General features: G+C 45.8%; 1 protein-coding gene and 1 non-coding gene across 2 annotated transcripts; one reads left to right on the plus strand and one right to left on the minus strand.

Annotated features, from left to right (window-relative positions):
* Positions 1–223: 223 nt before the first annotated feature.
* LOC141582142 (NBPF family member NBPF3-like) lies at positions 224–24458 on the minus strand. The gene is made up of 14 exons (XM_074389664.1): positions 24211–24458; positions 19214–19484; positions 16914–17140; positions 12238–16502; positions 11930–12139; positions 10646–10750; positions 9876–10085; positions 8312–8413; positions 6896–6968; positions 6249–6463; positions 4425–4476; positions 3476–3639; positions 2759–2810; positions 224–2183 (listed from the first exon to the last, which is right to left on the minus strand). The coding sequence occupies exons 5-10, from the start codon at positions 12102–12104 to the stop codon at positions 6355–6357; spliced, it is 774 nt and encodes a 257-aa protein (XP_074245765.1). The 5' UTR covers positions 12105–12139; positions 12238–16502; positions 16914–17140; positions 19214–19484; positions 24211–24458; the 3' UTR covers positions 224–2183; positions 2759–2810; positions 3476–3639; positions 4425–4476; positions 6249–6354.
* LOC141582333 (U4 spliceosomal RNA) lies at positions 4905–5045 on the plus strand. The gene has a single exon (XR_012515202.1). It is a non-coding gene; the product is annotated as a U4 spliceosomal RNA (small nuclear RNA).
* Positions 24459–24671: the final 213 nt, after the last annotated feature.

Genomic DNA, 24671 nt, shown 5'->3' on the forward strand with positions numbered 1-24671 from the left:
CTACGTAGCAATCCTGCAAGATCTGCACACGCACCCCGGGACTTAAAGTCAAATAAAGAGAAAAAGAAAAGAAAAAGAAGATACACCCTGGGATGCAGTGTGTTCCCAGGAATTTCAAATATTTAAACAATGGTTCAATGATCACTTGACAGCTACATTATAAACAAGAATAAGATGCAGAGTTCAACATCATTACTTTGAGAAGATAAATTTTAATGTCATTTTCAATCTTTAAAATCTTTGGTTTTATTTTCACAAAAAATCATCAATCTTAAAAAGATCACTGCAAAAAGAAAGGATTATAGCCCATTTGCTTTTTCAAATAATAAACTTGGAAATACGTTCACATGGATATCAACAGTCAACAGTCAATGTAGTGTGACATATTAAGAACTGCCTTTCATATAACAGGTAAGTTTAGAGAGATTACATTTTGTGAGAAAATGTTTTATAAATTTTAATGGGGTGTGTTTATTTAAATCTAATTTCTATTCTGTTTTGGGAAATAGTTATCTGTTTCTTTTAGTGTATTCTCCTTCCTGTCCACATATGTGGAATCTACCTATTCTCTTCTCTTTTCAAATAGTTTAAAAGACTCAAAGAGAATGGCCTGGACTTTGCATGTCCTTGGTCTAATAGACATTTCGCTGGCTGCTCACTTAAAATAGGTATTAGCAGCTAACTAAGAAAACTACGTCCCTTGTCAGCCAGAAATTAACAAAGGCTTCAAAATCAGTGAATTCTCTGTTTTGCTATGGCCTTATTTGCTGATAGTCTTACCTTAAGAGAAAAAATTTTAATAGTATAGATTAAAATTAACTTTGGCAAAAATGAAAATGAGGCAGGGAATTTTTTTTTTTCAACAACAGAAACTAGGAAAAGCAAAGATACAGTAAAAATGAAAAATTTCCAGTATAAAGATATAAATATAATAATTGATAGCGCCAGGGATGACTAATGAAAAAAAAATGTTTAGGGGATGATCATTTGAACACAGCATACAAATACTTCTAAAAACCATTTTTAGAATTACTTCGGTATAAATAAGGTGTCTCTGAAAGGTACAGATCTGGTATCACGATAATGGTGGTAGACAAATGGTGGAACAGTCCTGGTATCACGATCATGGCGATAGACAAGTGGTAAAACAGTCCTGGTACCATGATCATGGTGATAGACAAATGGTGGAACAGTCCCGCCTGTATCATGATCATGGTGATAGACAAATGGTGGAACAGTCCTGGTATCACGATCATGGTGATAGACAAATGTGGAACAGTCCTGGTACCATGATCATGGTGGTAGACAAGTGGAAAAACAGTCCTGGTATAATGATCATGGTGATAGAGAAATGGTGGAACAGTCCTTGTATCACGATTATGGTGATAGACAAATGGTGGAACAGTCCGGGTACCATGATCATGATGGTAGACAGATGGTGGAACAGTCCTGGCATCACAATCACGGTGGGATACACACGGGACCTTCTCTGCCTGCAGATGGCTGAGGTAGCACTGACCCTGCACTGTTCCCGCAAAAACACTTAGGCTGAATTTAATCATGAGGACATTTTCAGACAACTGCAGAGTATAAACCATCGACGCAGACAGCTGACCTGTCTACAGACAAGCCCATGTCACCACCATCAATGACAACAACAAAAAGGTGAGGGGACACTTTGGGTTCAAAAGAACTAAAGAAATGGAGCTACATTATCTTTCGACTCTTTTTCAACCCAAAAAGTCTCTTCTCTTTCAGTTGTGTGATCTGGGGTGACACGGGCTGTCTGAAGGAGACAGGTCCGTCGTGCTGCTCACTGGTCTACATTCTGCAGTTGTCTGGAGATTACCTCAGGCTATGAAACTCAGGCTAAGTGTTTCAGCAAGAACATGGCATTGTTCACAATCTGCACCGGCAGAGTCCCAGGTGACGTGTTGTCTCAGTGTGGGAATATGACCCCTATCCGGGAGACCAGGTGGAGGCTTATCACCGTCATAGTAAGAAACCTACTGTCCATGTCCAAAGTCAAGCGAACATGCTCTTCCACAAGTAAAAAAATGGCGTATGTGTAATCCTGGCATATGTAATAAAACTCAGGATAAGCTGTATACGTTGAATACAATGTATCCAGTGAGCACCAGAAGACTTCGGGCTCTTCTGCTTCCACCAGCTCCACGCTGAGCCTAGAAAAGGAGGAAAAACCAAAGAATAAGTCAGGGAAAATAAGACACCGCAGAGCCCCAACTAGATTTCATGGGTAGCACAAGAAAGTGGTTAATAAAGAAAAAACATAGATCCATTAATGACAAAAAATTACTGCCTTATGTTGGGATGGGCAAGAGTAGGGTAAAAAAGAATGAAAGAGAGAGAGAAAGAGAGACAGAGAGACAGAGAGACAGAGAGAGAGAGAGAGAGAGAGAGAGAGACAGAGAGAGAGAAAGTAAGCTGAGCTAACCGTCCAAGTGACACGCTGATGAGGGAGTAAAAGGACACTCTGAGTGAGTACCCTCAGGACACACAGCGGACACTGATCATAAAAACAAGTATGCTCAACCTACGGCACTTAGTACATGATAAGGGGAGGAAGAAATGGAAACCTGAATATCTACTGCAACGAAAACCAACAGCAATGTTAGTAGGAGTAGTTCAGGCTTCGTTGAAAACATGGTGTCGATATTGTCAGCCCACTCTCTTTTCCCTGGACCTGGCGTCTCCAGGTGTTAACAATAATTAGCTGTTCACAACTGCTCAGAGTTACCTGGGGCACAGTGGGTCTTGGTCCTCTTCTTTGTCATCATCATTTTTAATCTCTGCAATAAATTCAGACAGGGACAGACAAAATAAGCCAATTCCCCTACACCCATAACAGTCCACTGTCTAATCCCTACACACGGACCTCAGGCTCCTCAGCATGAGGACAGGACAATGTGAGAGACAGTCTTCAGGAGGTCCCAAGGCCAATCATGATAGAGATTCCTTGGTTTGTGTCTCAGAACCAATGGTGAAGTGTCCCTATTCTGGTAGACCATTAACCTTTGATCCCAAGTGTGTACAAACAGTTACACCAGGTTTGTACAAACAGGGAAGAACCTCCCAGACATGCTTGGGGAACAAAACTCATGAGGAACTTGGTAGCTGGCAAGAGACATTGAATTCAGATGGACAGACAACTTGTGGGCATGGGCTGCATAGCTTGGTGTGAGTGTGCAACACCTGCCTTGGGTTTCAATGTCTTGACAGTCGGTCCAGGGTGCGACGGGCATGGCCTGGGACTAGAGAGAGAGCAAAGCTCACTGACCCACCCCAAGTCCGTGCCTCAGACTGAATCCAGAGTGATTGAAATCTACACTGATGTACAGGTTCAGCCCACAGAGATGACAACTCTCAGCCCGGACAGGGGAGCAAAGCCCAAAGACTATGGGGTCTATCTGGGACACAAAATGGAGCTTTACCGCCTTCACAATGGAGTACTCACTGTCTACGTCACGAGCCAAGTCGACTTGCTGCTCCTCTAATGAGTGCAAGTTGCTCCTGTAAGGCTCATTGAAGGCAGATGTGCCAGGAGGAACTGAGAGAGTCGAATAACCTTCAACCCAGGACTCCTGGGGGGCTTCCTCCTCCACAGACTCCTGCGGATTCCTGATGGGCCAGGCAGGACAGAGTGACAGAAGATTAAACCAACAGAGATTAGACAACAGAGTCTCCCAGCTGATCTGACGGAAGTTAGAATGGAGTGGTCCCAGAAAGCAAAGGCATTTTCCCTTCAAGAGAAAAAAAAACTATCCTTCTAAATGCAGGGTGGAGGGTGACTACCCTGGGGACAGAGCACAAATGAGCAGCAGGTGCTCAGTGCATTTGCACAGATGAGCCACTGCAGGCCACCCAGACTCCCTGTAAACTCTCATCATGAACTGCAGCACAAGAACCAACACGGGGCTTCAACTACTTCGCATCAGTTGTGTTGAATTTTACATGCAGCGTTCAAGTGAACAGAGCTCCCGGGGCATTTCAGACACCCAGATCTTGGGTATTAAGGGCCTCCCTTTTCCAGTATTTTGATATCACATGTATAGTTTTTGAATTTCTTCTCTTCACAAATCCTAGCAAACATGCTAACAACAAATAGGCAGAAAGCATGTATGTGTCTCTCCCTGGAATTAAACACAGGGGAGAGAACAGGCGACAGCAGGACGTCCCGTTTGCTGAGGTCACCTGGCTCATCTGACCGCAGGCTCCTATCTTGGGAGGACTAAGAAATTAAAACCTATAAAAGTGCCACGAATCACCCACAACATTGTCAATAGGACAATTTGTAGCTGGGTGAATGGAAGAAAGAGTTCTAGTGATCACTTCCTCGGTTTCCCTGGATCTGCAGTCTCCAGGTGTCACTACTGAACTAACAGGCCACAACTCCACAGCATTACCTGGGGGAAAAGGGCCCTTTTTCTTCCTCTTACTCATCATCACCTTGACGTTCTGTAAATAAATTCAGAGAAGCAGGTCACATTAAGCAAATCACACTTCACATATGACCAAATCAGTGTTTAGTCACAGCACAAGCACAGAAATGCTCTCAGGGCAAGAATACAAATTCTGACAGTAAGATTCCAGGGTGCCCGAGATGAAGCCTGCTGAGTAGGTGAGCCTGCTTTCCAGATGCACAGGCCAAAATCTCCCTCTTCGGGTACACCATAATGCCATATTCTCTCCCTGAGTCTATGCAAAGTTAAACCAAATTTTTTCCCAGAAAGTCTCCAAAAATCAGTCAAACTCTTTTCTGGCAGTGTGGCTGCAATACCGACTTATCTCACCAGGTAGCAAGGGCATTGAATGGTCAGGGCATCTAGACATGAAACTGGACAATATGTAAACTCTAACCACACCTGATTGAAAAAGAATCTGTGAGCTTTGCACAGTGGCAGTATCGTAGCCAATGAGTTTTAGCTGAGATGAGATTATTGCTCATGGAAAACTTTCCCCAATACCCCACCATGATGACAAGCAATAGAGTTGCCATTGACCCTTTCTGACAGTCTCTAGGGAGAAGGAATAAAAAAAGACAAAACAAAAACAAACAAAAAAGAATCTGCGGGCCGGGCACGGTGGCTCACGCCTGGAATCCCAGCGCTATGAAAGGCCGAGGTGAGCACTTCACGAGGTCAGGAGATCGGGACCATCCCGGCTGACACGGTGAAAGCCTGTCTCTACTAAAAATACAAAGAAATTAGCTGGGCATGGTGGCATGCGCCTACAGTCTCAGCAACTCGGGAGGCTGAGGCAGCACAATCGTCTGAACCCAGGAGGCAGAGGTTGCAGTGACCTGAGATCGTGGAACTGAACTCCAGCCTGAATAACAGAGGGAGACTGCATCACAAAGAAAAGAAAAAACAAAATCCGTGATTTCAAAGGACAAGACAGGGGGAAAATTTAAGGTCAGAAGTTCAAGACCATCCCGGCCAATATGGTGAAACCTCGTCTCTACCAAAAATACAAAAATTAGCTAGATGTAGTCGTGAGCACCTGTGGGCCCAGCTACTCAGGAGGCAAAGGCAGGAGAATCACTGGAGTCCGTGAAGCGGAGATTGCAGTAAGCCAAGAGGGTGCCACTGCACTCCAGCCTGGGTGACAAAAAAAGACTCCAACTCAACAACAACAAACAATATGTGATGCTACCAAGAACAATCAGACCGGCCATTGCACGGATGGGGCGGAGAGCCGGGGTGAGCCTTCCTTTATGGAAACCTATCAGCAAGGTAAAGAGGAAATGTTTTCCTCCTGGTTTCAAGGTGACTGTGCAGCTAAGCAAGCTGACTTAAAAGAGATCAAGACTAAAGCTCGGAGCAGTGAAACCTGGGGAACAATAACTCCAAATAAATAGGCAAGGCTCCCAGTTTCCTTAACAAGAAATAGAAACTCCATGAACATCGTTCAGGGACAGATGACATCATTACAGGTGATGAGATACCAAATCAAAGCTCAGAGACTTCACAGACACCTACTGTACACTTCCTGCACTCAGGTGACCATGAGTTTGTCACACTGGCCTGGGGTCTGGTAACTTGACACGTGGGCCTGGGAGACAAACTCATGGCATGAACTGAGGAAGAGATAAAAATTCCCTGATAACTGTGTTTAGTATCCCATCACATGTATTTATTCAAACCGATTTGTGTGTATAGAGCCTGTCTTCAGAGTTGATCTTCCTCAGCCTAGACAGAGGTACCAAAAACAAGGAATGTAGAGGTCACCTGAAAGAATGATCAGAGCATCCTCCACTACATCAGGAGATGATGGACTCTCTTCAACCAGTGCAGAGTCGACGCTGTCTTCCTCAAATGTGATTTCATTGGTGTCTCAGCGAGGCTGGCTAGAGTTAGTCGGGCCGTAGCTACTTGAAGGAGTGATGGCACATTCCTCCAGTGAGTCTTCAGGGACTCTCTTGACTTTAACCTTCTGCACCTCCCTGATGAGCCAGATGAAATAGAGATGACAGAAGATTAAACAAAGAAGTATTGGACAGGAGGAATAAGACAGGGGTCACAGAAGGCAAACGGGAGGTTCCCTTTGACAAGAAACAGGCAATCCTCCTCTCTGCCACAGAGCATGGCTGCCATGGGAACAAGACAGAAAGACAGCAGCTGGTATTCATCACACTGGGCAGAAAGGAGCTGAGAAGAACAGAGACGGTTATCCCTGTATACTTAAGACATGGCACTCACCACGTACGAAGAACCACACCAGCTGCCACACCGTGTGTCTGAGTTGGGTTGAACTCAATGTATTGTGGCCAAGGGAATGCAGGCTTTTGGCCCATGGGAGACGCCAGAGAGGGTGTGATTGCACACCTTTTCCATACTTTACCACCCACTACTTGCTCCCGATTCTTCAGTGTTACCTGGGGGCACGTGACTCCGGTATTTTCTCAGCCTCCACAACATGAACATCTTCATCCTCATCTGCGTCATTTTCTGCAAGTACAGATGTGTTCGTTCAGGTATTTCCCACTTCACACTCTGCAAGCACGGTCAGCCCCATGTGCACAGGGACATGAACGTCTGTGTGTGGGTCCCTGTTCTACTGATATCTCTCATGATTTCTCTTTAATAAAATGCCCTGGCATGGTTTCCTGATCCACCAGGCAATGCATTTCTGATCCGGAGGCTCACCGTTGAGGTGAGGCCAAATGTTCAAAAGACCTTCTGCTCCCACATCACTGGAGGCTGGTGCGGCCTCTCTCTGGACTTTGGCAGCTGTCTCCCCCATCCTGACACAGATCTGATGCCCAGGGACACGCTTGCCTTCCTGTCACAGTTCACATTTACAACCTGTTTCTTTCTCTTAGGAGAGGACAAACAAATTTGACCCACAATTCTCTGCATATCAGGTGACTTCACAGGCCCTCCCAGTGGCTTCTGCTATGTTATTCTGGGACATTCTCTCCACAGGGAGTGCTCCGGTCTGAACTGCTTCCTAACACCCAATGCCCACACATCAAATGCTGTCTCCAACACCACACAGCGAGGGGCTTCATCTCATTTGGATAAGCTGTCATAAGTGTTTGCACATTTGAATGCTTCGGACACTGCAAGGTGTCTGCCTTTGCAGATGGAGAGAGAGAAAGTCGGGAAGGAGAAATCAATTGCTCACTGACAGTTACTAAAAACACTGCCGAAGATACAGCCTGGGAACCTTCCTTCTGAATCCAGAGCTCTTTCCACTCCAATAACCGCCCTCCTGTCACAGCCTCCTTTCTGTCCTCTGCAACTGGACAGATGCCGCCTCTTGTTCCAAAGACCGCCTCCCATCACATTATGGACGGAGCAGAGTCCTCTTTAAGCTCCCACGGCGGGTACCGTGTACTATCACCGGAGTTCCCCCAGGCCCCCAGAACAGAGCCTTCCCTACCGGACCTCAGCAGAAACCTGAACTGAATCGCACTTCACGAGCCTCAGACATTTAGACCAACTTACTAGATGCTACTTGTCTGCAGGATCTTCTGTGGTACAGAGAGGATTCCTGTCAACAAGATTTAGCCTGTTGCAGAGAAAAACAGGTGGTTCTGTGCCTGTGTCAGGAATCGATAGCTGAGATTTTACTGAGTCCCACACCCGCCATACTGCAGACGTGGAAAAGTGGCTAATTACGTTCGCCTCTCTCATCCGTTTTTAAGAAAATGTTAAGATATTAATTTATATTTGCCTAGAAGTATGGGAAAAATGAAATAAATTCTGATGAAGAGAGTGTTCAGTTTCTCAGAGTAAAGACAGGACATCGTTCAGCACTTCCGTGATGATGAACCAATAGAACTTACCTTCTGTCTTCAGCCAGCAGCCCGGGTAGTAGGCCGCTTGACTAATACGTTTATTTTTGCTGTCTCTGTATGTCTGTTCTTCATCATGATCTTTTTGATCAGCTGTAAACAAATTCAGAAGAACAGGTCACACTGAACAAATCTCACTTCACACAAGACCAAATCAGTGTCCGGTCATAGCACAAGGACGTAAAATATTCTCAATGGAAGAATCTGATATTACGATGGGAATGTTCTAACGGGCCCTAGATTAAGTCGCCTGAGAAGTAGATGAGCCTGCTTTTCAGATCCATGGGACAAAATCTCTCTCATCTTGTCGATCTCAATGACATATCCTCTGACTTAAGTCAGTGCAAACAATCAAAACTTTTTCCCCCAAATCTTAAAAACTTGCCCTAATTACTTTCCAGAAGGGTTGCTGCAATACCGAGTTAACTCATCATATATCATGGTCAATGAATGGTTAGAGAAATTTATATAGGAGACTACACCAACAGATGAATTCTAACAACCTTCACTGAAAAAAGAATCTGTGGAGCCGGCACGGTGGCTCATGCCTGGAATCCAAGCACTTTAGAAGACATAGGAGGGCAGATCCCTTGACCTCAGGAGTTCAGGACCAGCCTGGCCAACATGGTGAAACCCCGCCTATACTGAAAATACAACAGTTAGCCAGGTGTGGTGGTGCCCACCAGGGATCCCTGCTGATTGAGAGGCTGAGGCACCAGTACCAGGGTACTCTCTGCTCTTGATGATGCCACTTACAGATACCACAGGTTCCATTAGGAGCAGGGTCCCCTTTAACCTCCCCACAGCAGGAACTGTGTGCTATGATCGTGTTTCCCCCAGCGTCCCCAGAACACAGCTTTGCCCACTGGGCCTCAGCAGAAAACAAAACAAAATGGAAGTTCAGTAGCCTCAGACACTTAGACCCGAGAGGATTCCTGCAAACATGGATTTAGCCTCTTGCTGGGAAAAACAGGTGATTCTGTGCCTTTGTAAGAAATTCATAGCTGGGATTGTAACCCCAGTCCCACACCCACCTTACTGCAGATGTGGAAAAGTTGCTAAACACTTTGGCCTCTGTCTTCCATCTTTACCAAAATGTTTTTTTTTTTTTTTTTTTTTTTTGAGACGGAGTTTCGCTCTTGTTACCCAGGCTGGAGTGCAATGGCGCGATCTCGGCTCACCGCAACCTCCGCCTCCTGGGTTCAGGCAATTCTCCTGCCTCAGCCTCCTGAGTAGCTGGGATTACAGGCACGTGCCACCATGCCCAGCTAATTTTTTTTTTTTTTGTATTTTCAGTAGAGACGGGGTTTCACCATGTTGACCAGGATGGTCTCGATCTCTTGACCTCGTGATCCACCCGCCTCGGCCTCCCAAAGTGCTGGGATTACAGGCTTGAGCCACCGCGCCCGGCCTTTACCAAAATGTTAAAATACCCATTTCTATTTTCTGCAAGTATGGGCAGAAGAAATTACTTTTGATGAAGTCAGCGGTTACTTACTCAAGACAACACAGGACACCACTGATCACTTTCGTGGGGGTCACCGACGGAACTTACTGTATGTCCTCTCCCGGTAGTTCAGGACGTAGGCCACCTGGCTCATAAGAAGTCCATTTTTGCTGGCTCCGACATTCGGTTTGATTTCTTCCTGCTGGGGGCAGGATTTCTCAATGCTTTCTGCAACGTTGACCTCTGTGTATTTTCTGGAAGGAGGCCTGTCAGATGCCACCATGTTGACGTTTCGGGCAGAACACAGAAAGCCAGGGACTGGGGAGAAGAAACCCAAACACACGATGGGTTAGAAACTGGTGACGTCAAGTTGGTTTAATCGGGACTGAGGGGCGTCACCGACGGCCTTGCCTATTGATTTGAAGATGTCGTTTCCCCGCTTTTACTCTTCTTACCTCCTCTCTCGACCTCCTTCAAACAACTTGTCTTAGCTACTCAGTCACCCTGAAACCTGGAAATAAACCCTTCTGCCTTTATCTTGCTTATAAGTTCTGCAGGATCTTATATGGTAGACAGGATTCCTGTCAACATGATTTAGCCTCTTGATGAGAAAAACAGGTGGTTCTGTGCCTGTGTCAGGAACCATTAGCTGCGATATTAACCTTAGTCCCACACCCGCCTTACTGCAGACGTGGAAAAGTTGCTAAATACTTTGGCCTCTGTCTTCCATCTTTAACAAAATGTTCAAATACCCACTGCTATTTTCCTAGATATACGGGAAGGATTAAATTAACTTTGAAGAAGAGAGTGTATCATTTTTCAGAGGCAAGACAGGACACTGTTCAGCACTTCCGTGATGGTGAACCTAGAGAACTTACCTTCCGTCTTCAGCCGGCAGCCCAGGTAGTAGGCCACTTGACTCATAATAAGTTTATTTTTGCTGTCTCTGTGTTTCTGTTCTTCATCGTGATCTTTTCGATCTTCTGTAAACAAATTCAGAAGAGCAGGTTACATCGGGCAAATTGCACTTCACACAAGACCAAATCAGTGTTCGGTCAAAGCACAAGGACGTAAAATATTCTCAGTGTAAGTATGTGCTATTCTGACAGGAATGTTCTAACGGGACCTAGACTAAGTCGCCCTAGAAGTACATGAGGCTGCTTTTCAGATCCACGGGACAAAATCTCCCTCCTCTGGTAGATCTTAATCACGTATCCTCTGACCTAAGTCAGTGCAAATAATTAAAACTTTCCCCCCTACATCTTCAAAAATTGCTCTAAATACTTTCCAGAAGTATTGCTGCAATACTGATTTATCTCATCATATATCACTGTCAATGAATGGTTAGAGAAATTTATATAGAAGACTGGACCGATGAATGAATTCTAACAACCTTTACTTAAAAAAGAATCTGTGAAGCAGGCGAGACGGCTCATGCCTGAAATCCCAGCACTTTAGGAAGCCCAAGCAGGCAGATCACTTGACCTCAGGAGTTCAAGACCAGCCTGGCCAACATGGTGGAACTCCGCCACTACTAAATATAGAAAAATTAGCCATTTGCAGTGGTGCCCACCAGGGATCCCAGCTAATTGGGAGGCTGAGGCACCAGTACCAGGGTACTCTCTGCTCTTCATGGTGCCACATACACATACCACAGATTCTATTAGGAGCAGGGTCCCCTTCAAGCTCCTCACAGTGGCTACTGTGTGCTATCACTGGGTTTCCACCAGTGTCTCCAGAACACAGCTTTGCCTACTGGGCCTCAGCAGAAACTGGAACTAAATGGAAGTTCAGTTGCCTCAGACATTTAGACCAACAGACTGGATGCTACTTGTCTGCAGGATCTTATAGAGTACAGAGAGAATTCCTGTAAACATAATTTAGCCTTTTCCTGAGAAAAACAGGTGGTTTTGTGCCTGTGTCAGAAATCAATAGCTGGGATTGTAACCCCAGTCCCTCAACCACCTTACTGCAGATATGGAACAGTGGCTAAATACTTTGACCTATGTCTTCCATCTTTAACTAAATGTTAAAATACCCATTGCTACTTTCTACAAGTATAGGAAGAATGAAATTAATTTTGATGAAGAGAACGATTCGTTTCTAGAGACAAGACAGGACATCACTCATCAGTTTCACGGTGGTGAACCTATAGAACGTACTGTATGTCTTCAGCTGGTAGTTACGGAAGTAGGCCACCTGGCTCAGAAGAAGTCTATATTTGCTGTCTCTGAAATTCGGTTTGGTCTCTTCCTGCTGGGAGTAGGAATTCTCAATGGTATCAGGAAAGTTCACCTCTGTGGCTTTCCTCGAACACGTTCTGCCGGATGCCATCATGCTGACGTTTGGGGCACCACAGGCAGAGCCAGTGACTAGGGAGAAGAAACCCAAACACAGGATGGATTAAAAACTGGAAACCAAATAGGTTTTCAGGACTGGGGGATGTCAAGAACTCAAATTCCTCACTTACTGTTCTGAAAACTTGATCCCTCCTCACAGCACTTTAGGGACCTTAACTGCCAAAACAAGGTTCGCAATGCTTCAGCTGGGAGCTGACGGTGCTGCCTGTAGCTCAGACTCCGACAAGAGTGTGGGAGATAGTGGCCTGTGTACCAGGTAACCGTCTGCTGTTGCAATAACAGAATTAGAAGCTGGGCGTGTCATGGAATCTTAGGAGCCCTTCATTCCAATTGCCCAGGGTTTGCTGAAACACAGGCCTCCTGGTCTCACCTGAGGTCACAACCGACGGGGGCCGTTCCTCTATCAGTCACTCTCAGTATTTGTGTACCCTTGTGACAATGCCACAGTCCCATCTCATTCCCAGTACATCTCAGCATGTGCCTCATTTTTCATCTCTTGTGTGTATAAAATCGTCAAGGCAGAAACAGTTTCCCAACATGTGATATTTTCTTAATGCTCATCAGGAAGTCAGTCACCCCTCCTTCTCATATGTGAAAACAGAATTGAAGGCTTTTCCACAAGTTTAACACATCATCCCATTACACTGCCGTGATAGCCTCTGACTCTTCTGCAGTTTTCTCTGTATCCACTAGAAAGTGAATGAGGAATTCATTTTTTTTTAATGTTTTATTTCCTGGCTCAATATTCTTCTTGCTGCATCCCATGGTTATGCTGATTTATATTTTCTTACTGGCAGATATCACTACACTGATATTTGTGGCAGAAGAGACTTTTCATCTCACTTAAGACCAGTTTGATGCTCCTATATCCAAAGCTTCCTCTATATGGGATGATTTGTTTTTTAATGTGACTGAACACTACCTCTCATTCTTGTCACTTATGGATGTCAATTTAGTCCCAGAAGAGCTCTTTTCAAGGTGTCAAGTCATCAAAATCATTTCTATAGAGATCTCCTGAAAGCATATGTGACCATCTACTTTGGGAAGTCTGGTAAACCTGATATGATTTTGTTGTTTTCATTTCGTTTTTCCATATATTGAAAATAACAGGGCCATGGGCGGTCCTTATGGAAGACTGTGTGAGAGATATTTTTCTGAGTTGGTCTAACGCCGTTGATGTGTGGCTGCATCCCACTAACCAAACACAGTAAGATCAAGGTGATGGTCAGGGGTGGTTGGTGGTTCTCCGGGTTGCTGTGCAATAGAAGGTGGATTGGAGATGACAGGAACGAGTAGGGAAGAGTCATCCCCTGAACCACCTCCTCACTTTCTCAGCTTTCATCGCCACCCAGGTTTTGTGAGCCTGGGACTTGGGAGACCGTTCTGTAGCCCAGGTCTCCTGTGTCTGGCTGCTTCCTGGGCTTGCCTGAGTTCAGGGTGCAATGGGTGTGACCCTGGGCTGCCCAGCATTCATGTGGAAGTGAAGCAAAGAGGATTCGATCAATCATTGGAAAGCGTGCCTCTCTACAGCCCCCATCATCCTCAGCAACACTGTGAGCATACTGCTTTCAGATACATCAAAGGCTTTATGTATATACATGTTCTGGTGTCTGGGAGGCCTGACATTCTGTGGCAGAAGGAAAATCTGTCAGGTTTCTTCATTATAAAAATGATGAAACTGCAGGTTCACCAAGTTATGTGGCTTAATTCAGGTCACACAGGGAAGACTTTTGATCACTGCCAATAAAAGCAATCACAACAATTATTCCATAGCTATTCATAGGATCCATGTCATTCAGTAAATATTCATATAATTATTCAGTAATTATTTGTTGATCAATTTGTACCAGGCATTTTGCTCAAAACTGTGCACATATTTGGACAGCATATCTGCATCATAATCCTCAAGATAACGCTGTTATCCTAAGAATCAGGTAAGAAACCTGAACAAGAGGGCTAGCAAATCATGAATTTGGCCATATTTCCATTTTTTGTTTTCTGTGATGCTGGACGAATGACCACAATGAGTCACTGGAAGAGTATTCATTCCTGTATCGTCTTCCAGGACAGAGGTGTGCCCTCCTAGTATATTGGGATCAAACTTCAGAAGTGCCTGCAACGTTGCTTTAACAGCATGGAAAATCACCTCTATTTTCCATGGAATTAGACCTGGAATTTCCCTGGACCTTTGGAACATACAAGAGAATTAGGAGACGGGTCTTCCCTTGACTGTATTTAATTCTCTCTTCTATGGAATGCCAATGATTCTAAGACTTTTGCTTTATTTTCTTTTTTTTATTTTTAGACAGAGTCTTGCTGTCACCAGGCTGAAATGCAGTGATGCAATCTCGGTTCACTGCAACTTCTGTCTCTCGGGTTCAAGCGATTCTCCTGTCTCAGTCTCCCGAGTAGCTGGGACTACAGGCATGTGCCATCACGCCCGGCTAATTGTTGGTTTTTTTTTGTTGTTTTTTTTGAGACGGAGTTTCGCTCTGGTCACACAGGCTGGAGTGCAATGGTGCGATCTCAGCTCACCGCAACCTCCGCCTCCTGGGTTCAAGCAATTCTCCTGCCTCAGCCTCCTGAGTAGCTGGGATGACAGGCACGCGCCACCATGCCCAGCTAATTTTTTGTATTTTTAGTAGAGACGGGGTTTCACCATGTTGACCAGGATGGTCTCGATCTCTTGACCTTGTGATCCGCCCGCCTCGGCCTCCCAAAGTGCTGGGATTACAGGCATGAGCCACCACACCCGGCCTATTGTTGTGTTTTTGTAGAGATAGGGTTTCATCATGTTGGCCAGGATGATCTCGATTATCTTGATCTCATGATCCGCACACCTCGGCCTCCCAAAGTGCTGGGACTACAGGCATGAGCCACCATACCCGGCCGACTTTTACCTTCTCATATCCACAATATATGTTTTATGAAGAAGATTTTACTAATGGCTCTATTTAGAAAGAATAAATATGAGCTATAGTTTAGGGTTTATGCCTGGGACTTACTATTTTTATGATTTCTGTTTTGAGATTAAATTCTCAGGTAAATAGAAAAATACTTATTGCTTATGAAAGCAAACTAGTTATTGGTTTGAGTTTTTGACACAGAAGCGCACACTTTTGACTTTATCTTTGTCTGTCCCCATCAGTGCCGCTCACCGTCTCCCAGTAGGACCTGGCCACGCCCCTGCACTTACCCTCGTCCTGCTCAACCATCTCCATGCACTGTCCAATTCCATCCGTGATTCAGGCTCCTCCCAGGCTCCCTGAAATAGGTACAGGTCTTGGGACATCAGACACACTCCAGGCACAAAAGCAGCCCATACTGTAAAGCAGGCAGCTGTGTTCCTGCTTCCCTGAAGTTGGCAGTGATGTCCTAGGACAGGAGGAAACACTTCCCCTTGTTAGTGGGTCTCTTCTTCGTGTCTCAGGGCCTCTGATCTAGTGAACACAACTGTCCTGAATGTGAACAAACTTGCTAAATTCCTGGTTTCTTGCTAGGTGGCTAGAACACTTTATAAGACTTCCTTACATACTCATGTTTGCTGAAGTCTGAATTCTTACCAGTATGATTCCTTTTCTTGTAAGGGGTAGCTTAGGGAAGATTAGCCCTATTGCCATGCAAAGAGAGGTAAAGTGAATTTCTACTCAAAGCAATCTTGAATTTGAAACTAAGTCTTCCACTGTTTCAAAGCTGGCCTGTAGGTCCAACTATGCACATATGTGAACATCACATCTTCATCAGAATCCTCAGGCATGTGTCCTCAAGGGCTTGTGTGTCTGCTGTACTCAGCATAAAGTTATTTCTCATTATGGTAAATTATAATTAACTTACCAGGATATAATTCATTATCAAGATAAAGTTATTTATCATTATGGCAAGGACAAATTTAGAAGACTTATTAAATTTACTTCTTTATTTCCCCAGCTGGAAACAGTCTATAGCTACTGATACCATCACTGTCCTCTGAATACCTTGGCTGTGTTAACTGCTTTGACTCAACATGAAGCTCTGATGTTGGTGTACTGTACCTCGAGATGCTGAAATATGGCTGAAGTCCAGGGTCACTGGCCCAGGACATCCACTGCAGTCATCTCATGAGGCATGGGCCACTCGTTCCAATGAACCCACCATCACTACACTTCTCATGAATCTATCAATCTAGGTGTGCATGTTATGCCCTTTATAAAAGGAACCTTACACCTAAAGGTAAGGTGCAAAACCATGAGAATCCCAGGAGATCACATAGGAACAGAGCTCGGGAACGTGGGTTCCATGATGACTTCTTAGATACACACCCAAAAGCACAATCCACGAATGAAAAAAATCAAGCTGAGCTTCCTGAAAATGAAAAACTTCAGCTCTGTGAAAGACACTGTGAAGATAATGGAAAAAGCAAGTCAAAGACTGGCAGAAAATATATACAAAATAATCTGATAAAACACTGCTGTCCAAAATATAAGAAGAATTCTGAGAACTAAGCAACACAAGGCAAAAAAATAATAACAATAGGTGAGAGATCTGAGCACATCACCAATAAAATATGCAGATGGCGCATAAGCATATACAAAATGCTCAAAATCGTTGGTCACTAGGGAATTGCACATTAAAACAACGAGCCATCACTGTAAACCTATTAGAATGGCTAAAATGCAAAAAGGTAAACACATAAAATGCTGTCAAAGATGAGGAGCAGCCAGAACTCTCCATAGCTAGTGAAAATCAAAATGGTACAGTCACTTGGGAAAACTGAAGTTCACTCAAAATCCTGCACATAAGTACTTACAGCAATTTTATTCATCATTGTCAAGGCTTGGAAGAACCAAGATGTCTTTCACAACGTGAATGAATAAACAAACTGTGTTGTAGCCATACAATGAAATCTAATTCAGTGATTTTTAAAAAATGAGCCATCAAGCCACAAAAAGACATGGAGGAAGTTTAAGTCCATCATGTGAGCAAGAAGCCAGTCGGGAAACTTATATACTTTATGATTCCAACTGTAGTACATTCCTGAAAAGTCAAAAAGATAGAAACAGTGAAATGATGAGTGGTTGTCAGGGGTGGAGGAGAGGAGGCAGGAAATGGTGAAGCGCAGGGAATCTTCAGCACTGAAACTATTTTGCATGATGCTGTATTGGGGGTTTACGACATGATGTAATTGCCAAAACTCAATCTGTGAAAACTCGAAGAATGAACTCTACTGTCAACTATAAACTTTAGTTACTAATGATGTATCAATATTGGTTGATCAATTGTAACAGATGGACCACACTAATACAACGCACTAATAGGAAAATTGTGTGCTGGATGTCAGGGGAGCCTAGGAGAACTCTCTGTACTATCTACTCAATTTATCTGTAAACCTAGAACTGCTCTAAAAAACAAATCAGGAGGCAGCAGACCCAAATCAGGTTTTGGTGGCATCCGGTTCTTGTGCGCTTAGTACTTGGCATGGAAGTGCACCAACCTAGAGTCAGAGCAGCTAGAGATTTCAATGCCTGTGCCTTTTGCCTCTATTGCTGGGGTGCCCTCGGAATACAGACAGTAGATCAGTTAGGCGGAAGCAGCCTCAGTGATCTAGACACTGCAGGCTTCTGGTAAGGACAGGGGCAAATCATCCAGGTGGGCAGAACTTGATGAAGACTAGAAACCCCTGAGACTCAGCAGCTGCCCCAGGGGCACCCACAAATCAAAGGAGAAGGAGGCTGGGAGGGGCTGAGGGATACAGGATGACATTCCTGCCTGAAAGACAGAAGCAGCTCCAGAGATTTTGGTAAATAATGTGGGTTTCAGTACAGTGTGGTCTATTCAAAAAAGTTTAAAAGAAAGAAAGTGAGAGAGAGAGAGAAAGAAAAAGAAAAGAGAATGATGGAAGGGAGGGAGGGAGGGAGGGAGGGAGGAAGGAAGGAAGGAGGGGAGAAAGAAAAGACAGGAGGGAGGGGGAACAAATGAACTTACACAACGATGAGAAGATCCAGGGGAACTTACAACCCCAGTGTTTTCCATTAACAGGAACACGCTAACTAGTTATTAGAGAGAGACGCACCACTGTAAACCCATATTCTGTTTCCACGATGTACAGTTCCTTCCTCCGTTTCTGAAACATCCTGTCTCTGGCCTGCTGTTTCCAGAGACACCGAGTCCTCCCTTTGGACAAACTCTGGCACCCACAGGAATGAGATGGGCCAGTGGACCCCAGAACACCAGGCCATGACCTTCCTGCTGCTCCTTGTCCACTCCAGAAGCTGCCCGGCTGCAGGAGGGGGTCTCAGCCCCTGGGTCTGACATCGTGCCTTTGCCTTGCTCACTGGGCTTCTCTCCTTGCACTGGCTCCCACTCCCCCAGGACCTGGCAGGTGACCACGTGAGAAGGACAAACACAGGCCACATCGCTTTCTTTCTCACCCTCTCGATGCCTGCAGTGGTGGGTTCCATGGGGTAGTGACCTGATATTTACTCATTATGGTGCCCCTAGCCCAGAGCAGGGCCTGGCACCTAATAGCCACCCTGTGAATGCTCAGTGAAAGAAGGTGTCCACCACAAGGTCCTGAGGAACCAAGAATTCCACTGTGGCCCATCAGTTTTAAGACCTACACGATTCTAGAATGGGAGCTGTGAAAGGCCTTCAAAAGTGGCCACTCTCTGAAACCAATATACTGGCAGCTGAGCCATGTTCCCCCATCCTGGACACATCTAGAGGGCACCGCCTAAATCCACACACATCTCCCCACCCAGCACAGTGCAGGGGCCTTAGCCTGGGAAATGCGGGTGGACGGGAGAACCATGAAAGCTGAAGAGGAGAAAGCAGGTGAAAGGGAACAGCAAGGTGGAAAGAGAGAGAGAAATGGGGATGGAGACTGGGGGTGAGAGGGGAAGAGAGAGGAGAGGGACGCACATCCGGCCACTGAGGAAAGGCCCGAAGAGAACACTGTCCTCTCCTGAAGTCAAATAACTTCCACCTGACCACGCGCTGCAGGTCGTGGTGGCACACGCTGGTCATGCTGCGATGTTTAGGGTCCACGGCATCTTCCCTTCGCATCTGAGTCAAAATAGAGACAGGACTCCCTGACCTCAGGATTGTTACCTGTTGGATCTGGCAGCTCTTCATGTCAGCCCACACCGTGTGAGGCTGCTCTTGGTGCACCGAATGGGGAAGATTCCACATCAGTGCCTCGGAGAGTCCACTGGAAGCCCTGGACGGCGGGAGTCGGTGGTGCCCCAGCATGGAGGCCGAGAGCACACAGCACTGAAGCTCCAGACACCCTCAGGAGGACAGTAAAGGACAACGTGCCGGTGAGAGCCTGGGTCAGCAGGAACCTCCGCTTGGGTCTGAACATGATTTGCCTTCATATGGGCTGTGACATAAAAGAGAGAAATCAAGGTTAGCATCGAGATTCAGCGCTTGGGCAACTTGAAGGATGGAACCGCCACTTATTGAGACTGGGAAGACGGAGAAAGGAGCAGATTGAAAGGTGGGGAACTAGAGTTGGTTGGTTTCTGTCACATGCAATCAACTCCTGACCAGCCTGGGGAACACAGTAAGACCCTGTCTCTGAAAATAAAAAATAAACAATTAGCAGAGCATGGTGGTGCACACTTGTAGTCTCAGCTACTCTGGAGGCTGAGGCAGGAGGATTCCTTGAGCCTTGAGTTAGAGGTTACAGTGAGATATGATGGTACCACCACACTCCAACCGGAGACGGGTGGGAGCGGGGTGTGGGAAAAAGAGTCCTGACTGATCACTTGAGTAGCCAGAGAAAGTGCTTACTTTTCACAAAGTACTGTTTGAGGCAGATCTCAGTGAACAGGAATTCCATTCTTTCTGTTAGGAGGAGAGTGCGGGTGTAGTTAGTTAATGCTGACTGAACTATCTTTGGAATCTCACCTACTGGTCTATCTGGTCTATTTATATGTGTATATTCTATCTGCGGTCTCACTGAGCTTTGCTAGTTCATGCTGCAGTAACAAAAGCCCCCAAATCTTAGCAGCTACACATACAAAGGTTGATTTTCATTGACACTTCCTTTTATGGCAGGTTGACTGTGGCTCTGCTCTCTACGAGCTATTTTATTTGTTAGATGGTGAATGCTGTGATGCTTGGAGAGTTGTTGAATGTGGTATCAGTATGTTCATTCACTCATTCATCTAACAAATATTTATTCAATATCCTGTTTCATACCAGGCAAGGTCAAGTACTGAGAATACAGTAGTGAATAAGGGATAAGATTTCTAATTTCCAAGAGCTTATACTGAAAATGAAATTAAACACATACAAAATAATCTTAACAATAATGAATACCATATTCATAAATAATAGATTTTAGTAAATATTTTAAACTAGAAATAGATATAAATTATTAAAACTAAAATGGCCAGGGGTGATGGCTCACCACTGAAACACCAACACTTTGGGATGCCAAGGTGGGAGGATCATTTGAGCCCAGGAGTTTGAAACCAGTGTGGGCACCGTAGGAAGGAAGACCCTGTATACAAAAAATAAAAAATGAGCTGGGCATGGTGGTGCGTGCCTGTAGTCCCAGCTACTAAGGAGGCTGAGCTGAGAGGACTGCTTAAGCCTGAGAGCTCAAAGCTACAGTGAGCCATGATCGCACCACTGCACCACTGCACTCCAGCCTGGGCAACACAGCGAGACCCTGTCACAAGAAAAAAAAAATTTTTTAAAGGAAAAAGAAACAATTTAATCAATGTAGTCCTGAAACTATTATGTAGAATACTATTGTCTACATCACATCACATCAGCCCTTTAAACAGCTTAACACTTATTTAGGTATAATCCCTAAAGTTTTCCTGGTAAATTAAGGACACTTAGAACAATTAAGTAGAAAATAGTTAGTGCCTTGACAGGAAGATTGTAAACATTTTAAAAAGACAAATAAATAAAAGTGTCAAAACTGTAGCTCTGTAAGGCCCAAATAACATCTAATTCAAGTCACAATGAACATCCAGCAATCATTCTGAACACCATATAATTCACTTAATACATTTTGCCTGAACGTCCAACAGATCTGACTTACCAACACCTGAATGTAGCCAAGAAATTGACAATCATTTATAAATTACACCTATGACTCCATCTGTTCTACCCACTTTTTAAAAATCATTTATTTTACTTTATTTTGTAGAGACGGGATCTCACTGTGTTGCCCAGATTGGTCCAGAAACAGACCCACAGTAATTTCATAAATCAGATGACCGTATAGCCCATCCAATTTATGGAAAAAAAGTGCCCAACAGTACAGAAGGGCAAGGACGGTCTTGTCAATACATGGTGCTGGATCAAGCAGTCACTCCGTGTAGTAAAAAGTGAATCATGGCCAGGTGGGGTGGCTCACACCTGTCATCTCAGCACTCTGGGGGGCTGAAACAGGCACACTATTTGAGCTCAAGAGTTTGAGACCAACCTGGGAAACATGTTGAATCCTCGTCTCTACAGAAAATACAAAAATTAGCCAGACAATGGTGGCACATGCCTGTAGTCACAGCTACTCAGTAGGCTGAGGTGAGAGGATCACTTGAGCCAGGAGGTGGAGGCTCCAGGCTGGGCAGTAGAGTGAGACCCTGTCTGAAAAATAAATGCATAAACTAAAATAAAATTGCTGTAAGTCTAACACAGAAAAATGTGTTCGTATTCTTAGGTTAGGCATTGATGTCTTAAACAGGACACAAAAAGCAGTCACCATAAAGGAAAAGATTGATCAAGTATAATTTTATTAAAATTAAGAAACTCAGCCTGGGTGCAGTGGCTCACGCCTATAATCCCAATACTTTGGGAAGCCAAGGCAGGTGTATCACTTAAGCTGAGGAATTCCAGACCAGCCTGTGCAACGTGGCAAAACCTCATCTCTACTAAAAACACAAAAGAAGAGCTGAGCATAATGGTGCTCCCCTGTAGATCCCAGCTACTTGGGGGCTCGGGCAGGAGGATCACCTGAGCCTTGGGAGGTCCAGGTTGCACTGAACTGTGATTCTGCCACTGCACTCAGCCTGGACAACAGAGTGAGATCCTGTCTCAAAAAGAAAAAAAGAAAAAAAAAAAAACCATTAGAGAATCTCCATTCATGTAAAAACACCATTAAAAGAGTCAAAAGGCAAGCTACAGTTTGAAAAAAGAGAAACGCAATACATATATATTCTAGAAACCACACATACCCAGAATAAAGTATTACAAATCAACAGAAAAACAAGCATATCAATGAAAACAGGATACAAAGACTGAACAGACACTTCACAAAAGGGGACATATAAATGACAATAAAAAAATACTCAATCTCAATACCAGGAAAATGCAAATTGAAACCACACTGATATACTGCTGCACCTCTACTCGAATGGCAAAATAATTTTGAACTGACAAGCATCAGCAAGGATGTAGGGTAACCAGAATATTCCCTGCTAAATGGTCCAACCACTTTGGGAAAATGTTCAACAATATCTCATACTAAAGTTTTATCATTCATATACCTCTAAAAACAACAATGCCACCCCTACATATATACACCAATCTAGTCATGTTCTATTTCTCGGTCTGTGGTGGTTCACTTAGTAAAAATTTATTACCTGTACTTTTTTTTTTTTTTTTTTTTTTTCCCTAAGAGACAGGGTTTCACCATGTTGGCCAGGCTGTTCTCAAACTTCCGACCTCAGGTGATCCACCTGCCTGGGCCTCCCAAAATGCTGGGATTACAGGCATGAGCCACCATGCCCAGCCTCTGCCATCCAGGCCGGAGTGCAATGGCATGATCGCGGCTCACTGCAATCTCAACCTCTTGGGCTCTGGTGATCCTCCCACTCCAGCCTCCCAGGTAGCTAGGACTACAGGCACACACCACCACACACAATTAAGTTTTGTATTTTTAGTAGAGATGGGGTTTTGCCACATTGCCAGGCTGGTCTGGAACTGCTGGGCTCAAGTGGTCTGACCATCTTGACCTCCCGAAGTGCTGGGGTTACAGGTGTGATCCACTGCTCCCAGACCACCTGCACTTTTACAATTGTGAACTTCTTGTGTATACTTCATAACTTTTCGAAGATTTCTTTGACACAAAGTTCTCAGATATCTTAAAGCTAGCATTTTAGAACACAAAATAAAAGAGCTTCAGGTTCACTGGTGAAATTTTATCAGTAAAATTTAAAAACAGAAAGAAAGCAACTAATGCTAACAGCTCAGATCAGAGATTAAAAACTCCCAGCAGATCACTTTAACTTCGTCAAGCCCTGGGAGTCATTTCTTCCGCAAAGAACGGATGGACAGCACTGTAACCCCAGGAAAAGACGGCACCGCAGGAGAAGACTGACCGTCGGAAGCTGCTTTACCAGCAAGAGACAGGAGGAAAGCGAGGAAACCATTCCAAATGTCCTGCTTAACTCTTGGGTGAGAGGATGCGAAATGAGATCATCTAAGAAGCCACAGAGAGAAAGAGAGAGAGAGAGAGAGAGAGAGACAGAGAGAGAGAGACAGAGAGAGACAGACAGACACAGACAGACACAGACAGACAGACACACACACACAGACACGGAAATCACAGCAAGTCTCTGGAGCGCACACAGCAGCGCCACAGTCCAACCTGCTGGAAACCCTGCGGTGAATCTGAGGCTTGCCCCGCTAGTGCTGAGGGGATTCAGTGACGGCGGCAAACGCTCCTCTCGTGCGTCCTGGACCTGGCACACCTGGCTTGCCCGCCACCAGCCTGGAGACAGCGCCAGGCGCCGAATCCCGGACGCCAAGAAAGACCCAACTTCGCACGTCAGGGGCCAGAGCGCTCCCGCCCCGCAGGTCCCCAGAGGGAACCGATTTCCGGCCTGGAAGGTGCGGCGCAGGGTCCGCGTCCCCACGGGATTTACGAGGACCGGCCCCCGAGGCTGCTCCGCCCCGGAACCCCCTGGGAGGCCACGGGAAGACACCCCGCGAGTTTCTTGCCCCGCGCCCACGAGAGGGCGGCGGGCACCAGCGGCGGGCGAGGAATGCAGCGCAGGGAAGGGGCCGCGGCGCCCGCCCCGCTCGCGCTTGGGGCCCCCGGACGCGCCGCGACCCTGCGGTGCCCCCACGCGGCCCGGACTCACCGGGGTCCGGCTTGGCGCCCTCAGCTGGAACCACCGGAGACGTCAACCTCCCGTGGAGACGGCCGCCGCCCGGCCGCGCCCCCGCTCCTGGCTCCGCAGGTCGCGCTTCTGGCGTTTACAAATGCCTGGCGCTCACTCAGAAGCTCCGGCGCCCGGGGACCGTGACCTCCGCCTCGCGGCACCGGCGTCTCAACCGCCGCCCAGCCCCGCCCGCAGCCCGCGGGCTCCTCCAGGACGCGCTGCCGGGAGCGCACGGCGCAGGCGCGGGCCTTAAAGGGCCCTCGGCCTCCGGGGCGCAACCTCGTTAGGGCCGGCGGGGGACGGGCCGGTGAGGGAAGAACGGGAAATCCCTGTCTCCCCTCCGCCTCTCCTTCAAAGCACCAGCCCGGAATCCTGAAAAACGCTGATTTCCTGGCAACTGGAACCGCCCCTAGCAGGTTAAAGAGGCAGGAAACACACCC

The sequence above is a fragment of the Saimiri boliviensis genome, chromosome 19 (assembly GCF_048565385.1).
Source record: "Saimiri boliviensis isolate mSaiBol1 chromosome 19, mSaiBol1.pri, whole genome shotgun sequence".
NCBI classification, from domain to species: Eukaryota; Metazoa; Chordata; class Mammalia; order Primates; family Cebidae; genus Saimiri; species Saimiri boliviensis.

Coding starts and splice junctions, on each gene's coding strand:
- LOC141582142 (XM_074389664.1), bottom strand. CDS start 12,104: ATGATGGCATCCGGCAGAACGTGTTCGAGGAAAGCCACAGAGGTGAAC. Junction 8,414..9,875: donor CTACCGGGAGAGGACATACA/GTAAGTTCCGTC, acceptor ATTTGTTTACAG/CTGATCAAAAAGATCATGAT. Junction 6,969..8,311: donor CTGCTGGCTGAAGACAGAAG/GTAAGTTCTATT, acceptor CTGTACTTGCAG/AAAATGACGCAGATGAGGAT.